This window comes from Megalobrama amblycephala, linkage group LG15 (genome assembly GCF_018812025.1).
Source record: "Megalobrama amblycephala isolate DHTTF-2021 linkage group LG15, ASM1881202v1, whole genome shotgun sequence".
Taxonomy (NCBI): Eukaryota; Metazoa; Chordata; class Actinopteri; order Cypriniformes; family Xenocyprididae; genus Megalobrama; species Megalobrama amblycephala.
Window position 1 is genome coordinate 33,515,884 of NC_063058.1, and position 23,386 is coordinate 33,539,269.

A 23,386-nucleotide genomic window follows, 5' to 3' on the forward strand; every position below is an offset into this window, starting at 1 on the left:
ATTGTCAGAAAATAAATACTGAAATTGTGTGTTTTATATATTTTTATTGTTTTATAAAATACAAAGAAGTATTTTATCAGTATTATACTCTTTATTTACATTTTTATTTATTTGAAAAATGTATTTTTTATGATAGTTTTTCATAATTTCGTATTTGAAAGTCATATTTCATGTTTAATATTTTTGATGCTGCTCTGCTGTTAGGATGACAAAAAGTTTTAAAAGTTCAGTTTTCCCGCTCGTCAATGTTAAAATGTTTGAGATGGCCAATCAAATCAAAGAAGGCGGGGCTTTACTGTTCACACACTCAGAGCCGTTAAACATGAATTTCAGCGCGACGCTTCCTATTTAACGGTACAAGCGTGTGAGGTAAGATGTAAGTAGCTAAACATTTAATACATAACAGCTTTTTTGATAGAAATGACCAACAGTTACTTGCAAACTACTCGACTTTGTAAAATTTCGCCGTTTTGAAATTAAAGTATAGAGTTCAGTATGCGATGAAACAAAGGAATTAATATTAACGGATCTACACAAACATTTTGCTAACGTACTTACGATATTTCGGATAGTTATCTGAACATTCAAAACGTCCATTTGTTTATTTTTCATTTATTTATTTTTTTTATTATGTGAACATTAAGGAAACATGAACATTCAGTTTGATCATTCTCAAATATTATGAGAAAGTTACTTTTGAATGTTCTCTGAATATTCTGAAAACATTAGATGACCACCCAACTAACGTTATATGTTTCATGAACAATGTATAAATAATGTTTTTGTGCAAATGTTTTGAGAATAGTATTAAAAACTAGAGCTGCGTCCCAAATCGAATACGTCCCTACTATATAGTAGCCTATGCGAAACAGTACGCCAAAAGAGTAGAATGTCCGAATTCTTAAAGGCCCACTGAAGAGTGGTGGAATGCGCAGCATTATTCAATGCGTTGACGTAATTGACCCTTCGCTGGGAGTTTGATTGACAAGCAATCTAACCAATCAGAACGCCGAATCCGCCATTTTGTCCGACAAAGCATTCAGGAGTTAGAAGATTAACCTCGGTGGACTTGAACTTGAAAAATGGTGTATATTTACATCTTTCTGCGTTTTAAACAACATTCTTTCTGATGTTCATTCATGTTTATTTGATGCTATAAATGAAACTAGTAGGAAGAGATGATCGGTTCACGAGCCGTTTGAGCTGATGCGCTACAGCGATCTGTCACGACACATTAAAGAGCCACAAAATGTTTTTTATTGTTCTAGTTTCTTTAAAAATTACACAATTTGAAAGATGGGGCTTTGTTTAATATCATAAGTAATCTGCTCTGTCTTGACTGTAGACGTGATGTCAGTGTCCTCTTTGCTCCGCGATGTATTTTTCACTCTGTGTGGCGTGACAGCGGCTTGTCGGACAAATCAACAGTAACTAAGGGTGGCGGGTCTTTGCGAAGGGTAAATTTCAACTGAAACAGGAAGACAGGGCGATATATCGAAGAGCCCCGCCCATTTTTTAAATAGCCAATAGCGTTTCGTTTATGTTAAAGCTCGGCCAGAGCCATTAGACTCTATAAAACCTCAGTTTCCTTCTAATCTCTAACCGTTTCTCCTCGTAATGTCCTTTATATCGCTTATATACAGCATTCTGTGCAGAATTTAAATGGGTCCGATACCTTTTGTGGTCTGTGCCGACTCGCGCATATGATTCACTCTGTGCTCTCGTCTCGTGTCTCTGGACCACTGCTCGTGTTACGGCGGTTCATGTGACCCTAACGCGAAAACGGACTTATTTAAGCATATTTACACTGATTGAATCGTTCCCTATACTCTATATAGTGCACTATGTGCCATTCACCATGTAGAAACTAGTAAATGTGTGAGCAAATGACCGATTTCAGCCGAGGCTTCAGCGTCTGTAAGAGTGTCGGAGGAGGCGGGGCTTCAGATTCTATAGAGCGTTTGATTGGACCGAAGATTTGATGAGAAGCTGAAGTGCGATGTGATGTCATGAAAATTCGTGATCCATTTTAGCGGAAGTGAGAGACTGTACGTTTTGAATGCTTATATCTCCTAAATGTGAATTTTGTCATTGTTTTGGAGCGCACCAGCTTATTCATAACATTAAATCATACATATTCATACTAAAAGCTAAAAAACTTATTTTTTTATTTCAGGGGGACTTTAAAACAGTATGCGAAAGTCCCCGGATGACCTGCTACTTCTGGCGAGATTCTGACACTTTACTATCCCATGAGGCCACGGGAGGAGATTTTTGAATGGCAGTGAAGCGACTCAACTGACTTGGTAGGTCACATGACAGCAACAACATGGCATATGTAGTGCATCTGGATTACATTCATACTATTCAGAACACACTTTTTTAACGGTCGTGAAGTAAATTCAAATGTAGTGACATTCTGTTAACGTTACTGGAGGAATTTTTGTTCATAACTTTGAGAGAACCTATCCAGAACGTTCTGAGAACGTTAGCTGGGTGTGTACAGCAGGGCCACATGCTTTTACACCATCGTCCGATGAAATGTGAAGATGTGGCGAGCAGCTGCTTCTGGCTAAAAATGTATTTTACAGCTCCTGCGGGACCCAGTATGTGTCTTCCCCTAATGCAGTCATCTATTCATGGATTTTATGATAATGAGACTCCATAAAGAACCGAAATATCAGGCCCAGAGTTTACTTTGGACCAGTGAAACAGAAAAGTTAATTATAAGAAATTATAATTAGACATTTACTCAGCTTTTTATCAGCATGCAGGGCAAATGACAGGACATGTCCGATTCAAAGGTCATGATCTATCAAAGGCTATTGTGGGAGATTATTTTAGTTTTATGGTGGTACTTTTGTGATCTTCGGGGTTTACTTTGATCAGACCACAAACATTAAGTCTTAAAAGTTTAACCTGCCACAGTAGATGATGAAACAGGTGAAAAAATCCCACAGATGCACATTGAAGGAGAAAGAAACGTCCAACCAACCCGTGTGTCTACATCTGTAACGAATCCACAACTTTAAATTCTTTACAAAATGATGTTCCTTCCCATTTGCCAAACAATTTTTCTCTGTTTTTTCCCTCTTCTATTTTTTGTCTCGACAACAGCTCGCGTGCTGTGTGAGCTAACCAAGATGTTGAAAATGCAAATATTTTCCAAATGTCTGGGGATTTTGTCTATGAAGTATCGAGTTTTGTGGTCTCAGCTGCGCTGCACATTGATGTTTTATCAATGACATTGGGATCGTGGCATTCGGGGGCCTGAATGAGTCGGGACGCACAGCCTCCGTGTGTTTCCAGCCTTAATGAGAAGATGTTTGGACACGACTATCCGTGTTTGAAGTCGGCTTATAATGGCGCCCTGTTGTTTGAAAACAAAGCGCCTGTAAGTCAAACAACAGTCGAGTATTGCGCTGTAAATTATTGCTTTGTAAACCCATGGTAACTATTTGTGTGCAAACAGCTTCACAAACATTACAAATCAGAAGCCGGTGGTCAGACTTAAAACAGATTTCTCTTCAAAGACGTGTTTGCGTGTGCATTTAAAGCTGAGAAAATGTCATTCTTTATACTGAGAAACATGAGTATGAGTTATATGAGCAGATGCTGGACTCTTACAGCAACCCAGTTAACTGGGAATGTTCTGGCAAGGTTCTCTCAAAGTTATGAGCAAAACATTAATAGAGCGTTCGTTCAAAGTTGCCTGGTCTTTAATAATGTTCTTAAACCATTAGCACAAAAACGTTATTGAAACATCATGGTTTTTTTTAACGGTCGCGAAGTAAGTTTCAAACCAAATGTAGTACCTACTAGGCTATATAGTATGCGATTTCGGACGCAGCATGTCTCAGTAGCGCAGTATACTGCATACATAGACAACTGCCTTCTAAGTATGCATTGGAACTCTAATGAGTCTTTTAGTACTTGAATAAAAAGAGAACCGCTCCAACTGATTCAATCACAGAGTGAGTCATTATACTGATTCAAACTGAGTCTTTTTGACCGCTTCAGTAAAAAGAATCAGTTAAGATTCGTTCATTTTGCTTGTTTTTTTTTTTTCTATGAACAATTATATTGTAAAGCTAACATTTTCTTCTGCCATACTTCTACGGCAGCTCCTTTACCACTCACAAATGAACGTTTTATATATGTGCATCACAAAAATAGTGAATACTTGTGAAAAATAGTGAAACTTATCATGCAAACACTGTGATACTTGTATATGGATAAAAATGCACAACAGATATTAGGTAAAATAATTTTTAATTCGATTGAACTACTTTTGTCAGTACTCTACATATTACTATTTGTATTGATACTTTACTGTATAGAACCCAATTTACATACAATATATCAGTTCTGTTGACTTGTTCACAATCTTGATGAATTTTATACATTTTACAGTTTACAAATTTACGTACAATTATCATCTACAAAGCCTGCAATGTTTTAGACAAATTTATTCTTTTTTAAAAAAAAAAAAAAAATATATATTTATGACAAAAATAGTGTAAAAAAGCTCTGGAATGAATTTTTTTATTTATATTTTATTAACATTTTTTTATGATACATACAGGGTGGGAAAAACAATGACAAATAAAAAATGCATTTATAAATAAAAAAACTACATAAATAAAAACAAATATTTAATAAATAATATTAGTAAATAACATTAATAAATAAATGCAGGACACACACACACACACACACACACACATATATTTAAATAAAAATAAATGTATTTAAATAAATAACTTCAGACAAAATCGAGATGTTGTAAATAAAAATAGAAAATATATTTAGCTTAGCTAAGGTGGAAAAAATAAAAATATATACATTTATAAATTAAAAAATAAATTAAATAAATGTATTTAAACAAACATTAATTAAAACTAAATGGGGATTAAAATATATATTAAAATATAAAAGTGAAAAGAAACTCATCTGACATTTTCAGATGGTCCTGATGGCCTCACAGAGCATCACGTTCATCAGAGCCGCGTCAAGCGCACAGAGAAGGAGACACGCACGCACACGCGTCCCGCCCTCTCAGACTGCTGATGCTGCCGCTCGCGGTGTGAGGTTGGAGGGCGGTGCTGTTCACCCATTAACCCTACTCCAGTTTTACGAGCGCCGCGGCCTCGTCCACGCCAACATAAATACACGCGCTGGCCAAGCGCAGGATAATTATTTAGTGCTCGGCGGCCTCATCTCTCCCCCTCCCAGCGCGCATATCCACGGCCCTATCTGTTGATCTGACATTATTTACGGTTTACTGTTATTGTCCAGAACAGAAACTTATTAAAGTGCAGTTATTAAACTTCTCGCAGGGGCAAGATCTGCCGTAAATCTAATGTTTCCCAGAGTCCGTCGGACCCTAATGGATGGTTATGGTTATCTAGTTGAGTTGTTTGCGCAAAAATGCTGTTCCCCACCAGAAAGAGACGATGTAATCGGGTTTTATAAGAATTATTAAGCGTCTTCGACATGCGCTGCAGTAAAGATGATTTGGATTAAGGGGTTTTTATGTGATGAACTGTGTTTTTGTGGCCTCCCTTTAAACCACCTAGTCATCTCTTGCGCCTTCTCAAGTCATCAACTTTAAAAGAATACGGCAACATTAGGATCAGCATACTTCCATAATACTCAATGTACTATTTTAGTAGTTTTCAGTATTCTAGTTAACTAAAACTAAAAACAAAACAAGAAAAACATTTCCATTTTCTACGGAGCCCTGCACATGACATTGTATATGTATATGAGAGGACCATACGTCCTCTCTTTCCCAGACCCATGTCCCATGTCCAGGCCAGGATTTCTAAATAGCCTAAAATGGCTTGAGCCCCTGCCCCTTTAATCGTGAAAGTGAAAGTGCCCTTTTCGGTCGTATCGAGGTGCCCCCGGAACGTGATTTCTACGCGGAGGTCTGTGCACGCCACTGTTCCTGTTGACAGTCCCCATGCATTAAAATGTTGTCGTATTTGCAATGCTTTGTCTGTTCTCTGTAGATCCCGCCTTCTCGCAAGCCACGATCGGTCGATTATGTACACTGTACCTGCATGCTATTGGCCAAATTACTTTTCAGTCATTACTTTCAGCAAGTATGAAAACAAAGCCAAAACTAGGACATTTTAGGCAATTTTGAAATCCTGGCCTGGACATGTCCGGGAAAAAGAGGACGTATGGTTACCCTAGTATATATCGTGGCCACGAATTAACAAAAAGGTTCCCACAACTTACTAATACGTCATCACGTTTTACTAATTTGTTCCCTCGTTCTAAATAAATTGTGCGCATGAAATAATAATTTGTTCCATTGTTTTACTAAATTGTGCGCGTAATATAATTTGTTCCCTCCTTTTACAAAATTGTGAGCACGATATATGTTCCCTTGTTTTACTAAAATGTGCGCACAATATAAAAATGTGTTCCCTTGTTTTACTTAATTGTGCGCACATTATAATAATTCATTCCCTTATTTTACTACATTGTGCGCACTATATAATCTGTTAGTCGTGTGTACGATATAATAATTTGTTCCCTTGTTTTAGTTAATTCAAAACGAGGGAACAAATTCTTAATTCGTGGCCACGATATATACAGTATCTCACAGAAGTGAGTACACCCCTCACATTTTTGTAAATATTTTTTTCAAAATCTTTTCATGTGACAACACTGAAGAAATGACACTTTGCTACAATGTAAAGTAGTGAGTTTACACTGTTATACAAGCTGTTATACAAGCTGTACATTTGCTGTCCCCTCAAAATAACTCAACACACAGCCATTAATGTCTAAACCGCTGGCCACAAAAGTGAATACACCCCTAAGTGAAAATGTCCAAATTGGGCCCAAAGTGTCAATATTTCCAGCACTGCCTTAACCCTCTTGGGCATGGAGTTCACCAGAGCTTCACAGGTTGCCACTGGAGTCCTCTTCCACTCCTCCATGAGGACATCACGGTGGATGTTAGAGACCTTGCGCTCCTCCACCTTCAGTTTGAGAATGCCCCACAGATGCTCAATAGGGTTTAGGTACCCTCAGCTTCTTTAGCAAGGCAGTGGTCATCTTGGAGGTGTGTTTGGGGTCGTTATCATGTTGGAATACTGCCCTGCAGCCCAGTCTCCGAAGGGAGGGGATCATGCTCTGCTCATTCATGGTTCCCTCAATGAACTGTATCTCCCCAGTGCCGGCAGCACTCATGCAGCCCCAGACCGTGACACTCCCACCACCATGCTTGACTGTAGACAGGACACACTTGTCTTTGTACTCCTCACACGCTTGACACCATCTGAACCAAATAAGTTTATCTTGGTCTCATCAGACCACAGGACATGGTTCCAGTAATCCATGTCCTTAGTCTTCTTGTCTTCAGCAAACTGTTTGCGGGCTTTCTTGTGCTTCATCTTTAGAAGAGGCTTCCTTCTGGGAGGACAGCCATGCAGACCAATTTGATGCAGTGTGCGGCGTATGGTCTGAGCACTGACAGGCTGACCCCCCACCCCTTCAACCTCTGCAGCAATGCTGCCAGCACTCATACGTCTATTTCCCCAAAAAAAACCCTGACGCTGAGCACATGCACTCAACTTCTTTGGTCGACCATGGCGAGGCCTGTTCTGAGTGGAACCTGTCCTTTTAAACTGCTGTACGATCTTGGCCACCGTGCTGCAGCTCAGTTTCAGGGTCTTGGCAATCTTCTTATAGCCTACGCCATCTTTATGTAGAGCAACAATTCTTTTTTTAAGGTCCTCAGAGGGTTCTTTGCCATGAGGTGCCATGTTGAACTTCCAGTGACCAGTATGAGAGAGTGAGAGCGATAACACCAAATTTAACACGCTTGCTCCCCATTCACACCTGAGACCTGCTCCGTATATTTCAACTAGTTGTCAAGACAAAATTTCGTATTTAATTTATTTTAAAATAACTCAAATGTGACATAGTTGAGATATATTTAACTTTATGCAAATGAAGAGCGACTTCAGGGAGCGTCAGTGGATAATTCACAAGAATGTTTAAACTGTCAACTCAGTGTGAGCAATCAAGTGTATTCTATGTTTATGATTGCTTCAGTCACTCAGTTTGTATTTTTAATAATGTTAAAATGGTGTCATATTTATGAATTTGATAATGTACTTATCCATTTGGTTGTGGGTGCAATGTGCTTGCAGAGAGACTCCGCCCACACGCTCTTCTGATTGGCTGTGAATTTTGATTAATTTTGTCGTGTCTCATTGTAGTGCTTGTACAGATATTGCTTGTCGCTGGAATCTTATCACATCTGGTTAGTTAGTCACGTACACTTTGAATAACACATCTGGAAACTCATGCAATTCCGTTGCGCTTACACTGCCAAAAAACAAAAAACAAAAAATTATTGTTTTGCATTGCAAGATTATTGTTTTGCATTGCAGTAATGACATCCCTGAAACATAAATTTACATGACAAACAAGGTTCACAAAATTTTATGTAAGATTTATGTTAACAGCCAAGGGGATCATAAAAATAAACATGAAAACAATTAATTTCTCATGCAATTCTGTGTCCAAAGTAAATCTCATTTTAAGGATGTTTAGACATTAGTACTGGAGAACAAGACAAAAATCCTGACTAAGAAAATATTTTTTGCATTGCATCCAGCTTTTATGAATGCAAGAACGCCCTGACTCTTCTTCTGGGGGGTTGACATTCATCATTCTGTTGTTGCGTGTTGAAGATCGTAGCAGGACACGTCGTGGGTTCCTCCTCCTCGGGCCGTCCAGTACCCAGCAGTAGATGAGCTCAGCGGGGTCTGTTCCTTTGAATCCACCATGTGTTCCTCACCACTAATATCAACCAGATGACAGAGAACCTCACAGTGATTGTCTCTCAATGAGACAAGTAGTCAAAATAACATAAAGGAGATGATGAGCTGCGCTACTCAACAGACAAAGCGGCTCATTTGTCTCTGGAGTGAAAATCTGCCGCGTTTACATCTGGGCGAACGGCTATAGAGCGTTATGGCATGAACTTCATATGAGAGCCTTTTCATCATTCAGATGGACAATATTTTGTTTATTTAGAGAAACAGACTTTGTCCATAAACACTAAATTATCTATTATCTATTAAATAGGTTTTTTTTTTTAGCAATTTCAGAAATAAATTGACTCTCATCATCAGTACTTTAAAAATATAGAAACTCTCTGTTTAAATACACTAAATACTTCTATCGCAACTACATACAGGTCAAAGGTCAATGCCAACATGGCAGATGTAGTCCGTAGTCTCCATAACTTTGGGAATGTGTTCACAATACATTGATGTCACTTCCGACTGCTGTGGCTCACTGACTTAGATCCAGAGGCAGGAATATTGAATATCCATTAGTATGTGTTGAAAAGTTTTAAACAGCTCAGCAGCTCAAATTCTCATTGTTTCGTAACAGCTTCGACATAATAATTCCAATCCAGCCGCAATGATGTGTGACATCAACAGCAAGACAAATATGAACGGCGCTTTTCACGACGTCTCCTGCCAATATCTCACTGAGCATTAACTGCCGCGACCATTAATCATCATGACGCAAACGCCGCTGGTGAGAAATCACAGTGCTGTTTAGAAATCTGCGGGCATGATCCAGTCACCCCACACTGATGCTCGGACATCTCGTGTGAGATTCTGTGTTCGGTCTGAAGGGCCCTACAAACAGCACTGAGAACAAATGTACAAGAATGCATCACTTCACAGTAAATAGGAATTTTTATAATCAATTATAAAATTGATTTATTACAAGATGGATAAATTTGTCACCCAAAAAGTCATTCGGTTTAACCAAAATTTTGGTTTCACTGAATGACACTTTTGGTTACACCGAATGACGCTATTTTCAAACAATGCTAACAGGCTGATATCTAAAAGAACAATCAAACATTTTATATTTAGTACAAGTTTTTAAAATATTACAACATTTTCCATGTTTTATAGCGGTTGCACCGAATGACCTGATGTTTCGGGACATGCGTATGATCAAGTGAAAACAGGAATTTTTCAAAGAGAGAGTTACTTTGCTTCATGACCATGTGGTCCTTTGCAGGTGTCTGAATGATGTCACATCCTGTCACATGATACTGACCGCATGACTTGATCCAAAATGGCCCCTTTATATTGGTTACTCCAAATGACATCAATGAAATTCATTCTTTCTCATAACAAAGCAACGACTTCTACACATAATTTTAATACCATTTTGCACTATGTTGATATATGATGTTATAAAATCATGCCAGAATAAAAAAATATATACATTTATTACATTTTAAGATATTTTAATCACAAATGAAATGGCTGTATTGGAGTCCAGTTAAACCGAATGACCTTTTGACACTTTAAAATACCTTCATATGGAGCAAAATATAATTAAAACCTTTTGGATTCAATAAAAGAGATCTAGTTGTACATACATTGGATGTCATATCTTTGGTTTTTATTATTATTAAGACCTTTGGACAAAAAAATGACCCTTCACGTCATTGACTCAATTATATATATATATATACACACAGTGCTGTCAGTTGATTACAGAAATTAACTAATTAATTGCAATTTTTCTGTAATTAATCACGATTAATCACACCTAACATTAAAGTTTTTAATATATTTATGTAATAATTTCACATTTAATCTTCAAATGAATGCAGAAACAACATAAAGACAGTATATTTTAAATATCTAATCGAACATTTAGGAAATATCCAGAAATTGAATAAAGTTATCAAACATTTCACAGTCTTCACTGCATAATTTATAAATTCAATTTTTATTATTTTTTATTAAAGCTTTAAGACCTGCCGCACATGACGCGTTCACAACTTTTACGTTCATTTAAGACTTTATTTAACTCATTTATGTGTTAATTGCGTTAAATATTTCTAACGTGTTAAACTGAAAAAATTAATTGCATGCGTTAACTTGTTAATTTTATATACATATAAATTGCATTTATATTTAGTTTTCATAAAACTTGTGTCAGTGTGCTATTACTCATCTCTGAGGTCTGAGCAGGCTGTTGGGAGTCGGTTCGTCTCAGGGTGGGGTGGTCCGCTATCTTTCACTCCCCTAGTATGAAAACAAGACTAACAGACATAAAACATTTCTGTGTTTTCACACTGAAGTCACGTTACAAGCTGCCAAAACTGATGCTCAGATTCAGGAGCATCACTAACAGTAGTACACCAATGCTTCACTCTATCACCCATCAGATGCACAGTAACAAACGTTATCACTCCTCCAGCTGCGTCCGGCTGCATTGCTGGGAAGGTCCTGCAGAGCGTTGTAATGGATGACGGTGTGTGCAGGACAGCAGTTCCCTTCTATCTCCACCGCGCGTTCTGGAAGATCTCAAACGTCAGTTGAAAGCATCCCGTTACTCTTTTGTCTTCACCCTCCACCCTCCTTCCATTCCTTCTCCTCGTTTTTCTGAAAGATAATTTATTCTTTACGACTGTCATGTCTCTCCCACTCACAGCTGCACGCTATCCATAAGCTCATCCCGCGCTAACTGATTGCTAGTCTGAGATTTGTGTCTCCACCCGGTAGGTCCCGTGAAATCCCCCACAATGCTCAGCGCGTGCTGCTTTGAAATAGCATGAAATAAGTGGACTACACCATTACCTGCAATCAAAAGTCAAAGATCTCATGAATTCATGTGGATTCAGTCTGAGCTGTTCCACATTCATTTTATAACTCTAGACTTTTAGGATAAATATTTGAGACTCAATCATAAGTGGGAACTCTATAAAAGAGCAACATTTGAGCAATAAAATTAGGGAACAGTCTTCATTGTGTGTTTTATTAGTCACTAATCACTGTTAGGAAGTTAAACAAACAGCAATCTATTAAACACAGTTGTTCTCTCTCACCCGCGTGAGATAGTGTCCGTTGCTGTCTAGCGCTGCTCTCGATCGGTCGTTTCTGTGTGAATAAGGCCGCCGGCATTTGTTCAACTCGCATTGAACAAACGATCTTGACACCAGAACAAAAGCCGCTTTAGAGGAGAGCACACACACTGCGGACTCTGTTTTTCTCTCTCATATTTTTTAATGACAAAATGTTTGCCAGAAACAGGTGGATTTATTTTGGGCAATCCGGGGTATAGTGATGGAGCTTAGATGGTTCCGGGCCCCAGGGCTTCAGACGACTAACAAAACACATCTTACTTCTGCTTTGCTGCCTGTCTGTAATGCCTTTCAGCCGAGGGCATGGCGGTCCCAGGGCTTTCCCTCCAACTCCAAAATACTGCCGTACCGACAAAAGAGCAGTTCAGCTTGGGTATATATTCTATAAAGCATATTTCAGTTAAACATACAGTAAGGTCAAGAAATTACTTTGACACTTTCGAGACAATATTCATTGGAAACTAGAATGAGGATAGTGTAGATTGACCTAAAATGTGAATTATGTTCAGTTTTTCCAAGTTTACCACCAGTATCTGGCTTCTCAGATGTTTCTCCTGAGAAAAAGACCTTATATTGCTAAGATGCCAAAGTCTGCAGTCAAAAATACATTGATTTATCAGGTTTTCAAATGGAGGAGAAACCACTTCACTGTCAAAAATATATATATAACCTAATCAAAATAGTTTAAGCAATTTAAACTTTTTTAGTTGATGAGATTTAACTCAATTTTTTTAAGTCCATTTAATATAATTTAAGTTGAAATGACTTGTAGCGCAAATTTGATTATACTTAAAAACTTAAGTTCAGTTGCTGCATTAAATTTTTAAGTTGAAATCGGTGGAGATTTGTTTAGTGTCCATTTATATGAAATATATATAAAAATATCTGGCATTAGGGTCATTTTACGTTGCTTTTTAAAAAAAATGTGCCTTAGAAAAAAACTTGTCTGTGAAACCAGGCATATATATTATATAATAGGGCTGGGCATTGACACAAATTTCACAATTTCGATTTCCTCAAGGAAAAAAAATCTCTCAACTAATGCTGTAAACTATACAAGGAACCCCAGTTGGTACATTACTGTAATATTAGAGTTAGGAAGTTTTTATAATAATAACAACATTATAATAATACATTTTTAATGACATAATTATGTTTCTACTTGTATATAAACATTTGAATAGTGGCTGTCATGAACATATGACGTATTTATTCAAACATACATTAAATATTGAATAACAGATTAAGTAAAAATACAATGAATATGCAATTTAGTGCATATATTTAGCAAAATACTTCTCTCAACAGTTAATTTTTCTAGCGGACTAACAAGGTTTTTGACGTTTAGAAGTTTTTTTATTGACGTCTTTCCGAGGTTGAAACACTGATGGAGCGATTACATGATTACATTTCAGTAAGTTGTACTGTATCTTTCAACATACCTTCTGATGTTCATTCACGTTTATTTCATGCTATAACTAGTAGTAAAGCAGAAGAAATGAACGGTTCACGTACCGCTTGAACTGAGGCACTACAGCGATCTGTCACGCCACATACGACGATATTTATTGATTGAATTTCATAATAAAATGGATAGAATTTGAAAGCTGAGACTTTGTTTCATATCAGAAGTAACAACGCACATTCATCAACTGTAAACAACATAGACTAAAAGATCAATTCTTGGAATTTAAGAATCAATATTGCTTCTTCAAATTGAGAATTCAGTAAAATATTTTCAACCCAGCCCTATTATATAACAATTTAAAAAATATTTTATTATATAATATTCCATATATTATATAGCACATAATATGTATTGTATAATGTTTTGCCTTTAAAGCCTTTCAGAAGAGTTATTTTTCCCTGCATTAACATCACAAATGTCAGTCAACGTAGATCCCAATTTAATTTTACATCTCTAAAGTCTATACATTTTAGGAGAAACATGACTGAAACGCTATGAAAGAGCAACATATCTACCGCAGTTCGAGACCGAATCAACCTAAACTCTGTTTTTTTTCCCCTTTAATTCCAAAGATAACTCCACACATGCCACAATCAAGCGAATGGACCGCAAGATATTATAAACATGTGTTTTCCTCAGAAATGTAAAGAAAGGCTGGATCAGCGAGCTGCTCGCTTGATTTAACTATGATATCTAATGATGTATGTTTCCTCCTCATGCCCTATTAAGATTAAGAGTGACTGGAACTGCGCAATAGGGGCACAATTTCCGGCCTTTGGGAGCGCGGCCTCAAATATGAGTCACAGTGAATATCACTGCCTCATTTTAGGCAACATTCCCAAATGGGGTTCGAAGACATGGAAGTGGAAAGCTGTCGCTGACATGGCCAGGAAACAAGCATAAAAAGCCACCAGTGCAATTCATCTTGTCATTTATAATGGGGAAATGGCGACGAGTCTATTCTTTTCGGGTTTAACATTCATTATGTTGAGAGGTGATGTGTGTTTAATGGTTTTTCAGGCTTCTGAAATACAGGAAACTGGAGTTGGGATTGTTATGTGCACTTGAAAACACCAATGTTTGGGTCCAAACTCAGTCGACATCTTTTCATAAATGGATTAATTTAGAAGCAATCAACCACAAGGGAAAGAACAATGCTAAATGCAAAAAATAAAATGCAATTAATCATATAATTATGCATACTTAGCATAGAAAAATAGATTTGTCAACTTTTAAAATGGAGAAACCTATATATATATATATATATATATATATATATATATATATATATATATATATATAAATATTAATATAATACATATAATTATATTAATATATTATGTAATTCATATATTTTAATATATTAATTATATAATATATTAATATAATGCTGTATTATATTTAATTATTTATTATATATTAATATACCTTTTGTAACTCTTATGTAATGTATGAGTTATATATAATACATGAATATAATTATATATAATTATTTATTTATTAATATTATATAATAGCTTTTGTAATTTTTATAATATATTTTATATAATTTATATTATATACAAATTATTATTGATATATATATATAATATTATATTAATATATAATAAATAATTAAATATAATACATATAATTATATTATTATATTAAATTATTATATATTAATATACATTTTGTAATTTTTATTTTATAATATATTTTATATAATATATATGTATTATATATAATATAATACATTAATATAATTATGTAGTTATTTATTTATTAATATTATATATAATAACTTTTGTAATTTTTCTATCATATAATTTAGATTACATAATTTTTTTTTTTTTTTTTTTTTTCATTTTTGTTAAATTTTTGTACGATTGTACAATTCAGAGTAACAGCGTTTCATAACCCAGACTACAGAAGTGTTAATTTTCCCCTGCAATAAGATCGCAAATGTCAGTCAACTTGATATTTATTTTACTTTTAATTGCATCTTATCTGAATAGAAAAAATATCAGTGCAGCACTCTGTAACATATCCAGAAATATACTCGTTCCACATTTCATGAACTGAGGAAGGATCTTTGAATCATAGACACTGGTTTAGCTAAGTTGGAAAAAGAAAAAAGTGTCCCAGATGTCTATCGCATACCTTAATGAGAACTACGGCTAGATTTCAGCAAAGATGAACCGATGTTAACATGCATCAGCCGAGCAAAAAAAAAAAAAAAAAAAAAAAAAATGACAGTGGTTTCGGAAGTCAACACATCATTAGCCATTAAACGTTTCTGTCGGAAAATGCGGGGCCTTTTCGCTTCCCTCTGTAAGACATCTTTAGTCACGAGTTTCTACAAAGTCTTTGTTTCCATTTCTCTTTTTTTTCACTTAGTACAAAATAAGACATTTCTACCCGTTAGCACTTCGGTTCCTTAGGAGACTATAACATATAATATATATAATAATTTATTTTCAGTGTTCAAACAGACAGATCCAGTGTGACTGGATAACTAACATACTCTACCAGGTTCCAGTTGGCATTTAGGAGGCTTTTATACATCCTCGATTTGCACTGAGCTCCTTAAACACAACTCAACGAGTTCCTTTGTGCCGCCCAACGCGGCGTCTCCAGACGAGACAATGTCTTATGCCGAATCCCTAGATGAGCGAAACGAGCACACTACAAATCCCAGAATGCACTGGTATCCTGCAGTCCTTCAGCGTGAGTCAGTGCATGTACTTCTGGGCTCGTACCTACTGATAGAGTTTAGTATTTTAACTCTGTGTTAAAGCAAATATACATTCTGCTGTGCAAAACTGGCTTCCTCCCGTCCGTTCATTTGCAGGTAAAAACCTCCGTCCTCTCGCTACAGGTGTTGCATTTCACAAAACAGCACCACTGGAATTTACAGTTGCATTGCCACACCTTGGTGTACTGATGCGTGTTGTAGCCCCGCCCACAGCACATGAGGTCACAGCCGTCCGTGTGCGGCGACGTCCGGTTGCACAGGCGCCCCTGCGTCCCCACGCTGCCCGTTTTGGCGTCCTCTTCGCAGTAATTGGGCGAGCGCTCGATGTAGACCAAGTCCGACTCTAAGGGCTTCTGGTAACCGTGCGTCTTCTTCACCTTGAGGAAGGTGGGCTGCCGCAGGCGGTTGGCGCGCACCGCCTCCACGTGCACCGCTTTGTTGTACTTGTCCTTCAGGACGTAGCCGATCTCGCGGAACTTCGGTAACGTGGTCCAACATGTTTTGGTGGTGCAGGAGCCCGACACGCCGTGACATTTACACTCCAGCTTCATTCGCTCTTCCAGAACCTGCGGAGAATCACAACAGCACGAGTCTCGGTGAAAGTGTCATTTACAAACACTGATTGTGTCACAACATATAAAAAGGCAAACAACAGCATAAAACTCTTCTGGAGTCACATGATGCAAATTTGAGGGTGACAAAACTTGAGCTGAGCTGGTTGCATTTTTATGAACCAGTGTTTTGTACATCATCTTAAATAACACAGAACTTCTTCGTTTTGTCTGTAATGTAAAGTTAAACAGCTCTCATGGATGCAAACATGCCTGAGATATTTGAGAAAAAATACACATTTTAATTCAAATCAAAGAAAAGAGTCTTTGCATGCACATTTTCTTTGTGTCTTAAGCATATTCACAATGGAATTATAGCTATACAGCCTAATATTTTTGAAAATTATTTTATGTAATACTACTATAATATAATATTTAAGTAATATTTTATAAAATATAATATGCATTGTAATATGCATTATAATATAATATAATTAATATAACATTGGAATGGAATAACAACTATACAGCCTAATGTTAAAAAATAGTTATATATTGTATAATACTTTGTCATAATACTATAATAAGTAATAAAAATAAAATATAATATTTTATTATATGCATTTACATTATTAAATCATATTTGATAATATAATATAATATAATATCCGAAATGGAATAATAGCTATACAGCCTAATGTTAAAAAATAGTTATATATTGTATAATGACAAAAAACCAATGAGATGGCATCATTGTGATATCATACAAAAGCATAAGCTTTTTACCTTTGAAAATTTTGTAAATTTTAGTATTTTGAAATTGACTTTTAAATGTTTGAACAACTGTGTGTCACCACTGATCTCTGGCCTCATGGAGAGGCGTCGGGGCTCTTTTAGACCTTCCACCAGAGCCTCAGTTAGTGGGGATTGTGTGCTCCCGAAGTTTAGAACATCTTTTGGACAGTCTAGCTTCTCTTTTAGAGGGGCGACACTATAGAACTCTCTCCCCACAGGATTCAAATTACAGAGCAATATTAATATCTTCACCAGAGAGCTCAAAAAGTGGCTTAAATCGGGCCAAAGTTGTTCTCATGTGTAAACTGTGCCGTGTTTTGTTTAATAATGTGGTTTTTTTTGTTTTTTTTTCTGTTAAAAAAGTCCCTATGGACAGGTGTTGAAAATTAGCATATGTGCTATAACACTTTAAACAATGCATCTGGTTTGTCCAATGTTATTGCTATGTCCATATTAAATAAATAAATAAATAAATAATAATAATACTTTATGTCATAATACTATAATAAGTAATATTTTATTATAAAATACAATATTTTATTATATGCATTTACATTATTAAATCATATTTGATATAATATAATATAATATAATATTATATAATATAATATCCGAAATGGAATAATAGCTATACAGCCTAATGTTAAAAAATAGTTATATATTGTATAATACTTTATGTCATAATACTATAATAAGTAATATTTTATTATAAAATACAATATTTTATTATATGCATTTACATTATTAAATCATATTTGATATAATATAATATAATATAATATAATATCCGAAATGGAATAATAGCTATACAGCCTAATGTTAAAAAATAGTTATGTATTGTATAATACTTTATGTAATAAAACTATAATAAGTAATATTTTATTATAAAATACAATATTTTATTATATGCATTTACATTATTAAATCATATTTGATATAATATAATATAATATCTGAAATGGAATAATAGCTATATAGCCTAATGTTAAAAAATAGTTATATATTGTATAATATAGCATATGTATTATTGTTTCATTTTTGATATAATGTGATGTAATATAATATATATGTTCCATGTGTTAGTGTCATGTTATTTTTCATTTAGTTTTTGTTTTAAAAGATTTAAATATATATAATATTTCATACAATGCTTTATTATATAATAAAACTTTTAAGTAACATTTTATAATAAAGTATAATATTTTATATTATAGTCTGCAATATGTATTATTTAATATATATGTTCCATGTGTTAGTCAGTGTCTTGTTAATTTTTTTAGTTTTATACTTTTTAAAAATTATTTATTATTATTTTAAATTAGCTTATTTTTGCATAATTGTATTTCTAATGAAATTCAATCATTTTAATGAAACTGAATTTAAAAAATGCAAGCAAATAACATATATATATATATATATATATATATATATATATATATATATATATATATAGTACATTATAGTACATTAAGTTACAAATAAAGTAAGGTCTAACTGTAGTGTATTCAGGTACAGACATGAAATAATTAGACCTAAATGTAAAATAACACTCAAATTAAATCTAGATTAATCTTTGTTAAAGCTGTGTTTTGTTGTTTGATTAACATTAATGCCTCAGCAGCAGGTATTTATAGGCTGCTGTCACTTTAAGAGCCAATGTAAATAAAACACTGTATAAATAATGCAGTGTTCAATGTGTTAAGTGACAGCCACATCTTGAACATAAAACAATTCTTTTGCATTTTTAAACTAATTTTGTGTCAAGAAGGGCTTAAATGACCATTTTCTACAGTTCGTTCAAGTCGACTGCACTGCATTGTGGAACACAGTATCTCTCACGTATTCCAAGCATACAGAAAATTCACAAACGGTGCACGTTCTGCATACTTCAGAAATAGTATGCTATTCTGAACACTCAAACACAGCACATACTAACAGCTTTCGGAAGTCAGCCTTTTTATGGTTTGCATTGAGCTGTTTGGAGAACAAGCGATGTACATGCAGTGGAAAAACCATACGCTGGCATACCGACGATCTAATGTGCTACATTAATACTGCTGGAGACTTCAGACGGCTCGCCGCTGATCCGTACGAGCAGCTCTCTGCCAGTTACCCATCAAACCTACTCTGTAATTCTCTCTACCTTCCTGCACACCACATCTGTAGCAGGAAAAATAAATATAAATCTCCTACAACCAAACACCATGATACTCCACGTTAGAAGTGGATTATTGAGCTTTTTAATGCATTGCAGATCTTCTGCAACGACGACCATCAGCAAACGGATAGCATAAGAAACCCATGGAGAAAGGGTTGAAATCACCAAGCAAAAACGTATCTGCATGTACAGTACATTGCAAAGAAAAGGAAATGTTTTATTTTTAGATTTACACTGGATATCAATACTGTATGAAACGATGAAAGACTTTTTCCAGACCCTTTTCTCTGTCTGGCACAACTCCTCACCAGAAGCAATTATCATTTCCCTGGAAAACACATGTAAACTAATCGATCAATCCCACAAAACCATCCTGACCCACGCAAGGACATTGACAGTAAAAGCCGATTGGGAGCTCTCCATTTCAACCGGTTCTGTGCAATAACAAAAGAGGTCGGACGGATTGTTCTGGCAAGACATTTATAAACGTCTGCATTCAAGTTTTGTACTTCCTAGCCTTTCCCTATGACTCATATGAATGCTGCCAGGTTTCCATTTTAAATAAAAAATGGTTCCTAATTGGGCACTGATTGAATTATGCTAAAAATGAACTGAATAAATATGTTTTTGCAATATGATTTTACAATTTAAAAATGGACTTGTTCCAAAACCTAGTGAGCTGCCAATATAGACAGCATTTTAAGGCATATATATAATATATATTTATGTTATATGAAAATGATACATATGCATAATTCTTTTCATTTTACATTATACATTTTTTTACATTATACATTATACATATATATATATATATATATATATATATACACACACACACACACACACACACACACACAGTACATATATATACAGTATATTTAAAAGTTATATATAACTTTTTATTTTTAGTACTTTTTATTTCATTTTTTTATTTCACTATATAATCATGTTTCTGAAAAATATATAAATATAATTTAAAAAAAAAAAATATATATATATATATATGTGTGTGTGTGTGTGTGTGTGTGTAAATTCAATTTTAAAAAATACATAAAAATGAAAAATATAGTGTGTATATATATATATATATATATATATATATATATATATATATTTATTTATTTATTTACAGTACATATAGTTATATAATTAATTACATTATTATTTTTAGTATATGTAATATATGTAAATTTAATTTTAAATAATATATAAAAATTTAAAATAAATAGTATATATATATGCATATATATAATTATATTATTATTTTTAGTATATGTAATATATGTAAATTTAATTTTAAATAATATATAAAAATTTTAAATAAAATAGTATATATATATATATATATATATTTAGTATATGTAATATATGTAAATTTAATTTTAAATAATATATAAAATTTTTTAAATAAAATAGTATATATATATATATATATATATATATATATATATATATATATATATGTTATTTTACACAATAATGTAAAATATAAACATAAAAAATATATATCTTGTAATATACTATATATATTCTAAGCAGGGCAGGTTTTATGACCTTTAACACAGAGTAGAATGTTTCATCAATTCTGCCAAGCAGTAATTTTATTTCATAAAATGGGATTCATAAACTGGATTTTCAGCCATTACTTAACCAATTAACTTATCGTCCCCTTGTAAAACATTGATTATCTTAACACCCGTAACACTATTGAAATCAGTTCCACGTGGCTTCAATACATCAATGTTGAATCTGCAGAGAAATACGTTCATGACTAATGTTGATTCAACATACACCGAGCCAATGTGTGCCCGCAGGCAACGGCGTTTCAAAATGAACGATGTGTTACTTCACAAGACGTCCGAAGGCCCGCAGCGCTGTTTACATTTGCCTGGATACGCTTACATCCACAACGCTAATGTGGACCAGTTTTGGCCCCGGCTCGCTCCAACCACATACACGTATGATAGCAATTGAAATTCCAGAGCAGCAACTTCCATCTTCCCCCATCCAGAGTCATATGGTACATCCCGTCCCCCCTTACCCTATGATGCTATGGCTCCATGAATGCCATTGTGGGTCCTCTATAAAAGCCTGACTCAATGGAGCGAGGGTTGTGTTTTCAGTGCTGCAGAAAGACTCGCAATAATATCCTGTTACAGGCTTTAGACTTGATGATTCCATACAGCGGCCCGCGATGGGATTGGACGGGCTCCAACTGGCAACCGCGGACCTGGGGCTCAATCCCGGCTCGGCTCAGGCTCGCTCACACCATAAAGCCTTGTGTTATTAATTAGATCCATTTGTCACCGGAGTGCATGCGGTTCTGCTGTTTCAGTGCATGTTGTTTTGTGTTCTTGGATGACTAACAGCTATCAAACAAACAAACATGGCCAAAGCGGCGAGCGGCCAAACCGAGCTTGAACCGGCATCAAGGCGCGAACCGAGAAAGCACACAGTAATTGGCTGAAGCAAAACGAGTTGCTGAAAATGGCTAACTGTTCAAGCACTCGTCTGGCGAACGAATCCACGGCTTGCCATCCGAAACATATACGAACATATACATATACATCTTTGATTTTATATAGGAAGAACGAACTACACCCGAGTGAACTGTACTGGAGGACTGTGAAGACGAATCACGCCACATGCCAATTGCTAAAACGCTCTAAACGCATTTGTCTTTTCAACAAGAATTAATGGATAATTTTTTTTTTTTTTTCCGAAAGAATTCGTTATTTGTTTCTTCAACTAAATGTCGGCCAAAAAGTGCTTCCAAGCTAAAGCCTCTGACATCTAAACCAGATTAATCCGCATTGTCTGGAAGATTTTCCCAACCGTGCAGTCAAACAAAATGGATAAATGTTTCTGCAAGACGACCACGACCAATGTTGGTAAATTGTCAAATTAAAATGCTCTTGAGAAATAACAAATGAGAACTTTTCCCCAAAGATTTAATTTGTTTCTTCAAGTCAATGTTGGCCAAAAAACTCTTTGGAGCTTCAAAGTTTTTAGAAAAGCTTCTGAAATCTAAACAGATTAAGAAGCATTGTCTGGACAATTTTCCCAACCATCCAGTCAAACAAAACATTGGATGAATGGTCTTGCAGAAACAAGGTCGCTAAATGTTGAATCAAAATGTTATGAATAAAGCATCACCTTTCGCCCAGCTTCGTTGTTATGAAGGTTCATCAGCCGTCTGGCATTTTTTTTTATCTCCCGGGCGTCCACAAACTTTCGGGAGAACTCGATGCCATATTTGATGTCCGCTGAGCATCCGCCCCATTTCCAGCCCTCCTCCTGGTTGTAGTAGCCCTGTTTCTCCCTGTCGCAGCCGCAGTGGCTCATGTTTCCCTGGCTGCATGCGGCCGTCACGGCGTGGGCGACCCCAGCGGCGGTGATGGCGTAGGTGAATGCCGCCTCCCTGCTGCCTGGGGGGAAGAGGGAACAAGCTGTGTTATCTGCTCAACAGGACTCGAACACCGACACATTTGCAGGCACAAACTAGCAAAATCAATATTTTGTGGTAAATAGTGGTAGGAGTAAAGCTAGCATCACTTTTACTGTTGCTCATAGGACGGCTTAGAGATTTAAGCAAACCCAAGTATATCTGTATATTAAACCATCATATCGTGTGTCTTGCTGAGGAGAGGCATGCTGTTACTTTACTAAGTTACTAAGTGATTTTCACATGCTGGACGAAGAAAAAACAGCGTAGCAACACCCTAGCAACCAG

The 23,386-nt window shown here is 35.4% G+C and overlaps 1 protein-coding gene and 1 long non-coding RNA gene across 5 annotated transcripts in view; one reads left to right on the forward strand and one right to left on the reverse strand.

Annotated features, from left to right (window-relative positions):
* The first annotated feature begins 325 nt into the window (after positions 1 to 325).
* Positions 326 to 23,386, forward strand: part of LOC125247450 — a 33,452-nt gene continuing 10,391 nt past the window's right edge. The window contains exons 1-2 of one of the 3 annotated variants that reach the window (XR_007180087.1): positions 326 to 376; positions 2,177 to 2,306. This is a non-coding gene — a long non-coding RNA (uncharacterized LOC125247450). Of the gene's footprint in view, positions 377 to 1,670; positions 2,049 to 2,176; positions 2,307 to 23,386 lie in introns of those variants that run through there. The other 2 variants (XR_007180089.1, XR_007180088.1) reach the window with 2 other exon arrangements.
* The window catches only part of wnt7bb (wingless-type MMTV integration site family, member 7Bb), a 44,247-nt gene continuing 36,217 nt past the window's right edge, over positions 15,357 to 23,386 (reverse strand). For both annotated transcript variants that reach the window (XM_048158753.1, XM_048158752.1), the window contains exons 3-4: positions 22,810 to 23,081; positions 15,357 to 16,712 (exon numbers count right to left, since the gene is read on the reverse strand). In XM_048158753.1, coding sequence (XP_048014710.1) covers positions 16,233 to 16,712; positions 22,810 to 23,081 — 752 coding nt within the window. In that variant the 3' untranslated portion in view covers positions 15,357 to 16,232. The remainder of the gene's footprint in view (positions 16,713 to 22,809; positions 23,082 to 23,386) is intronic.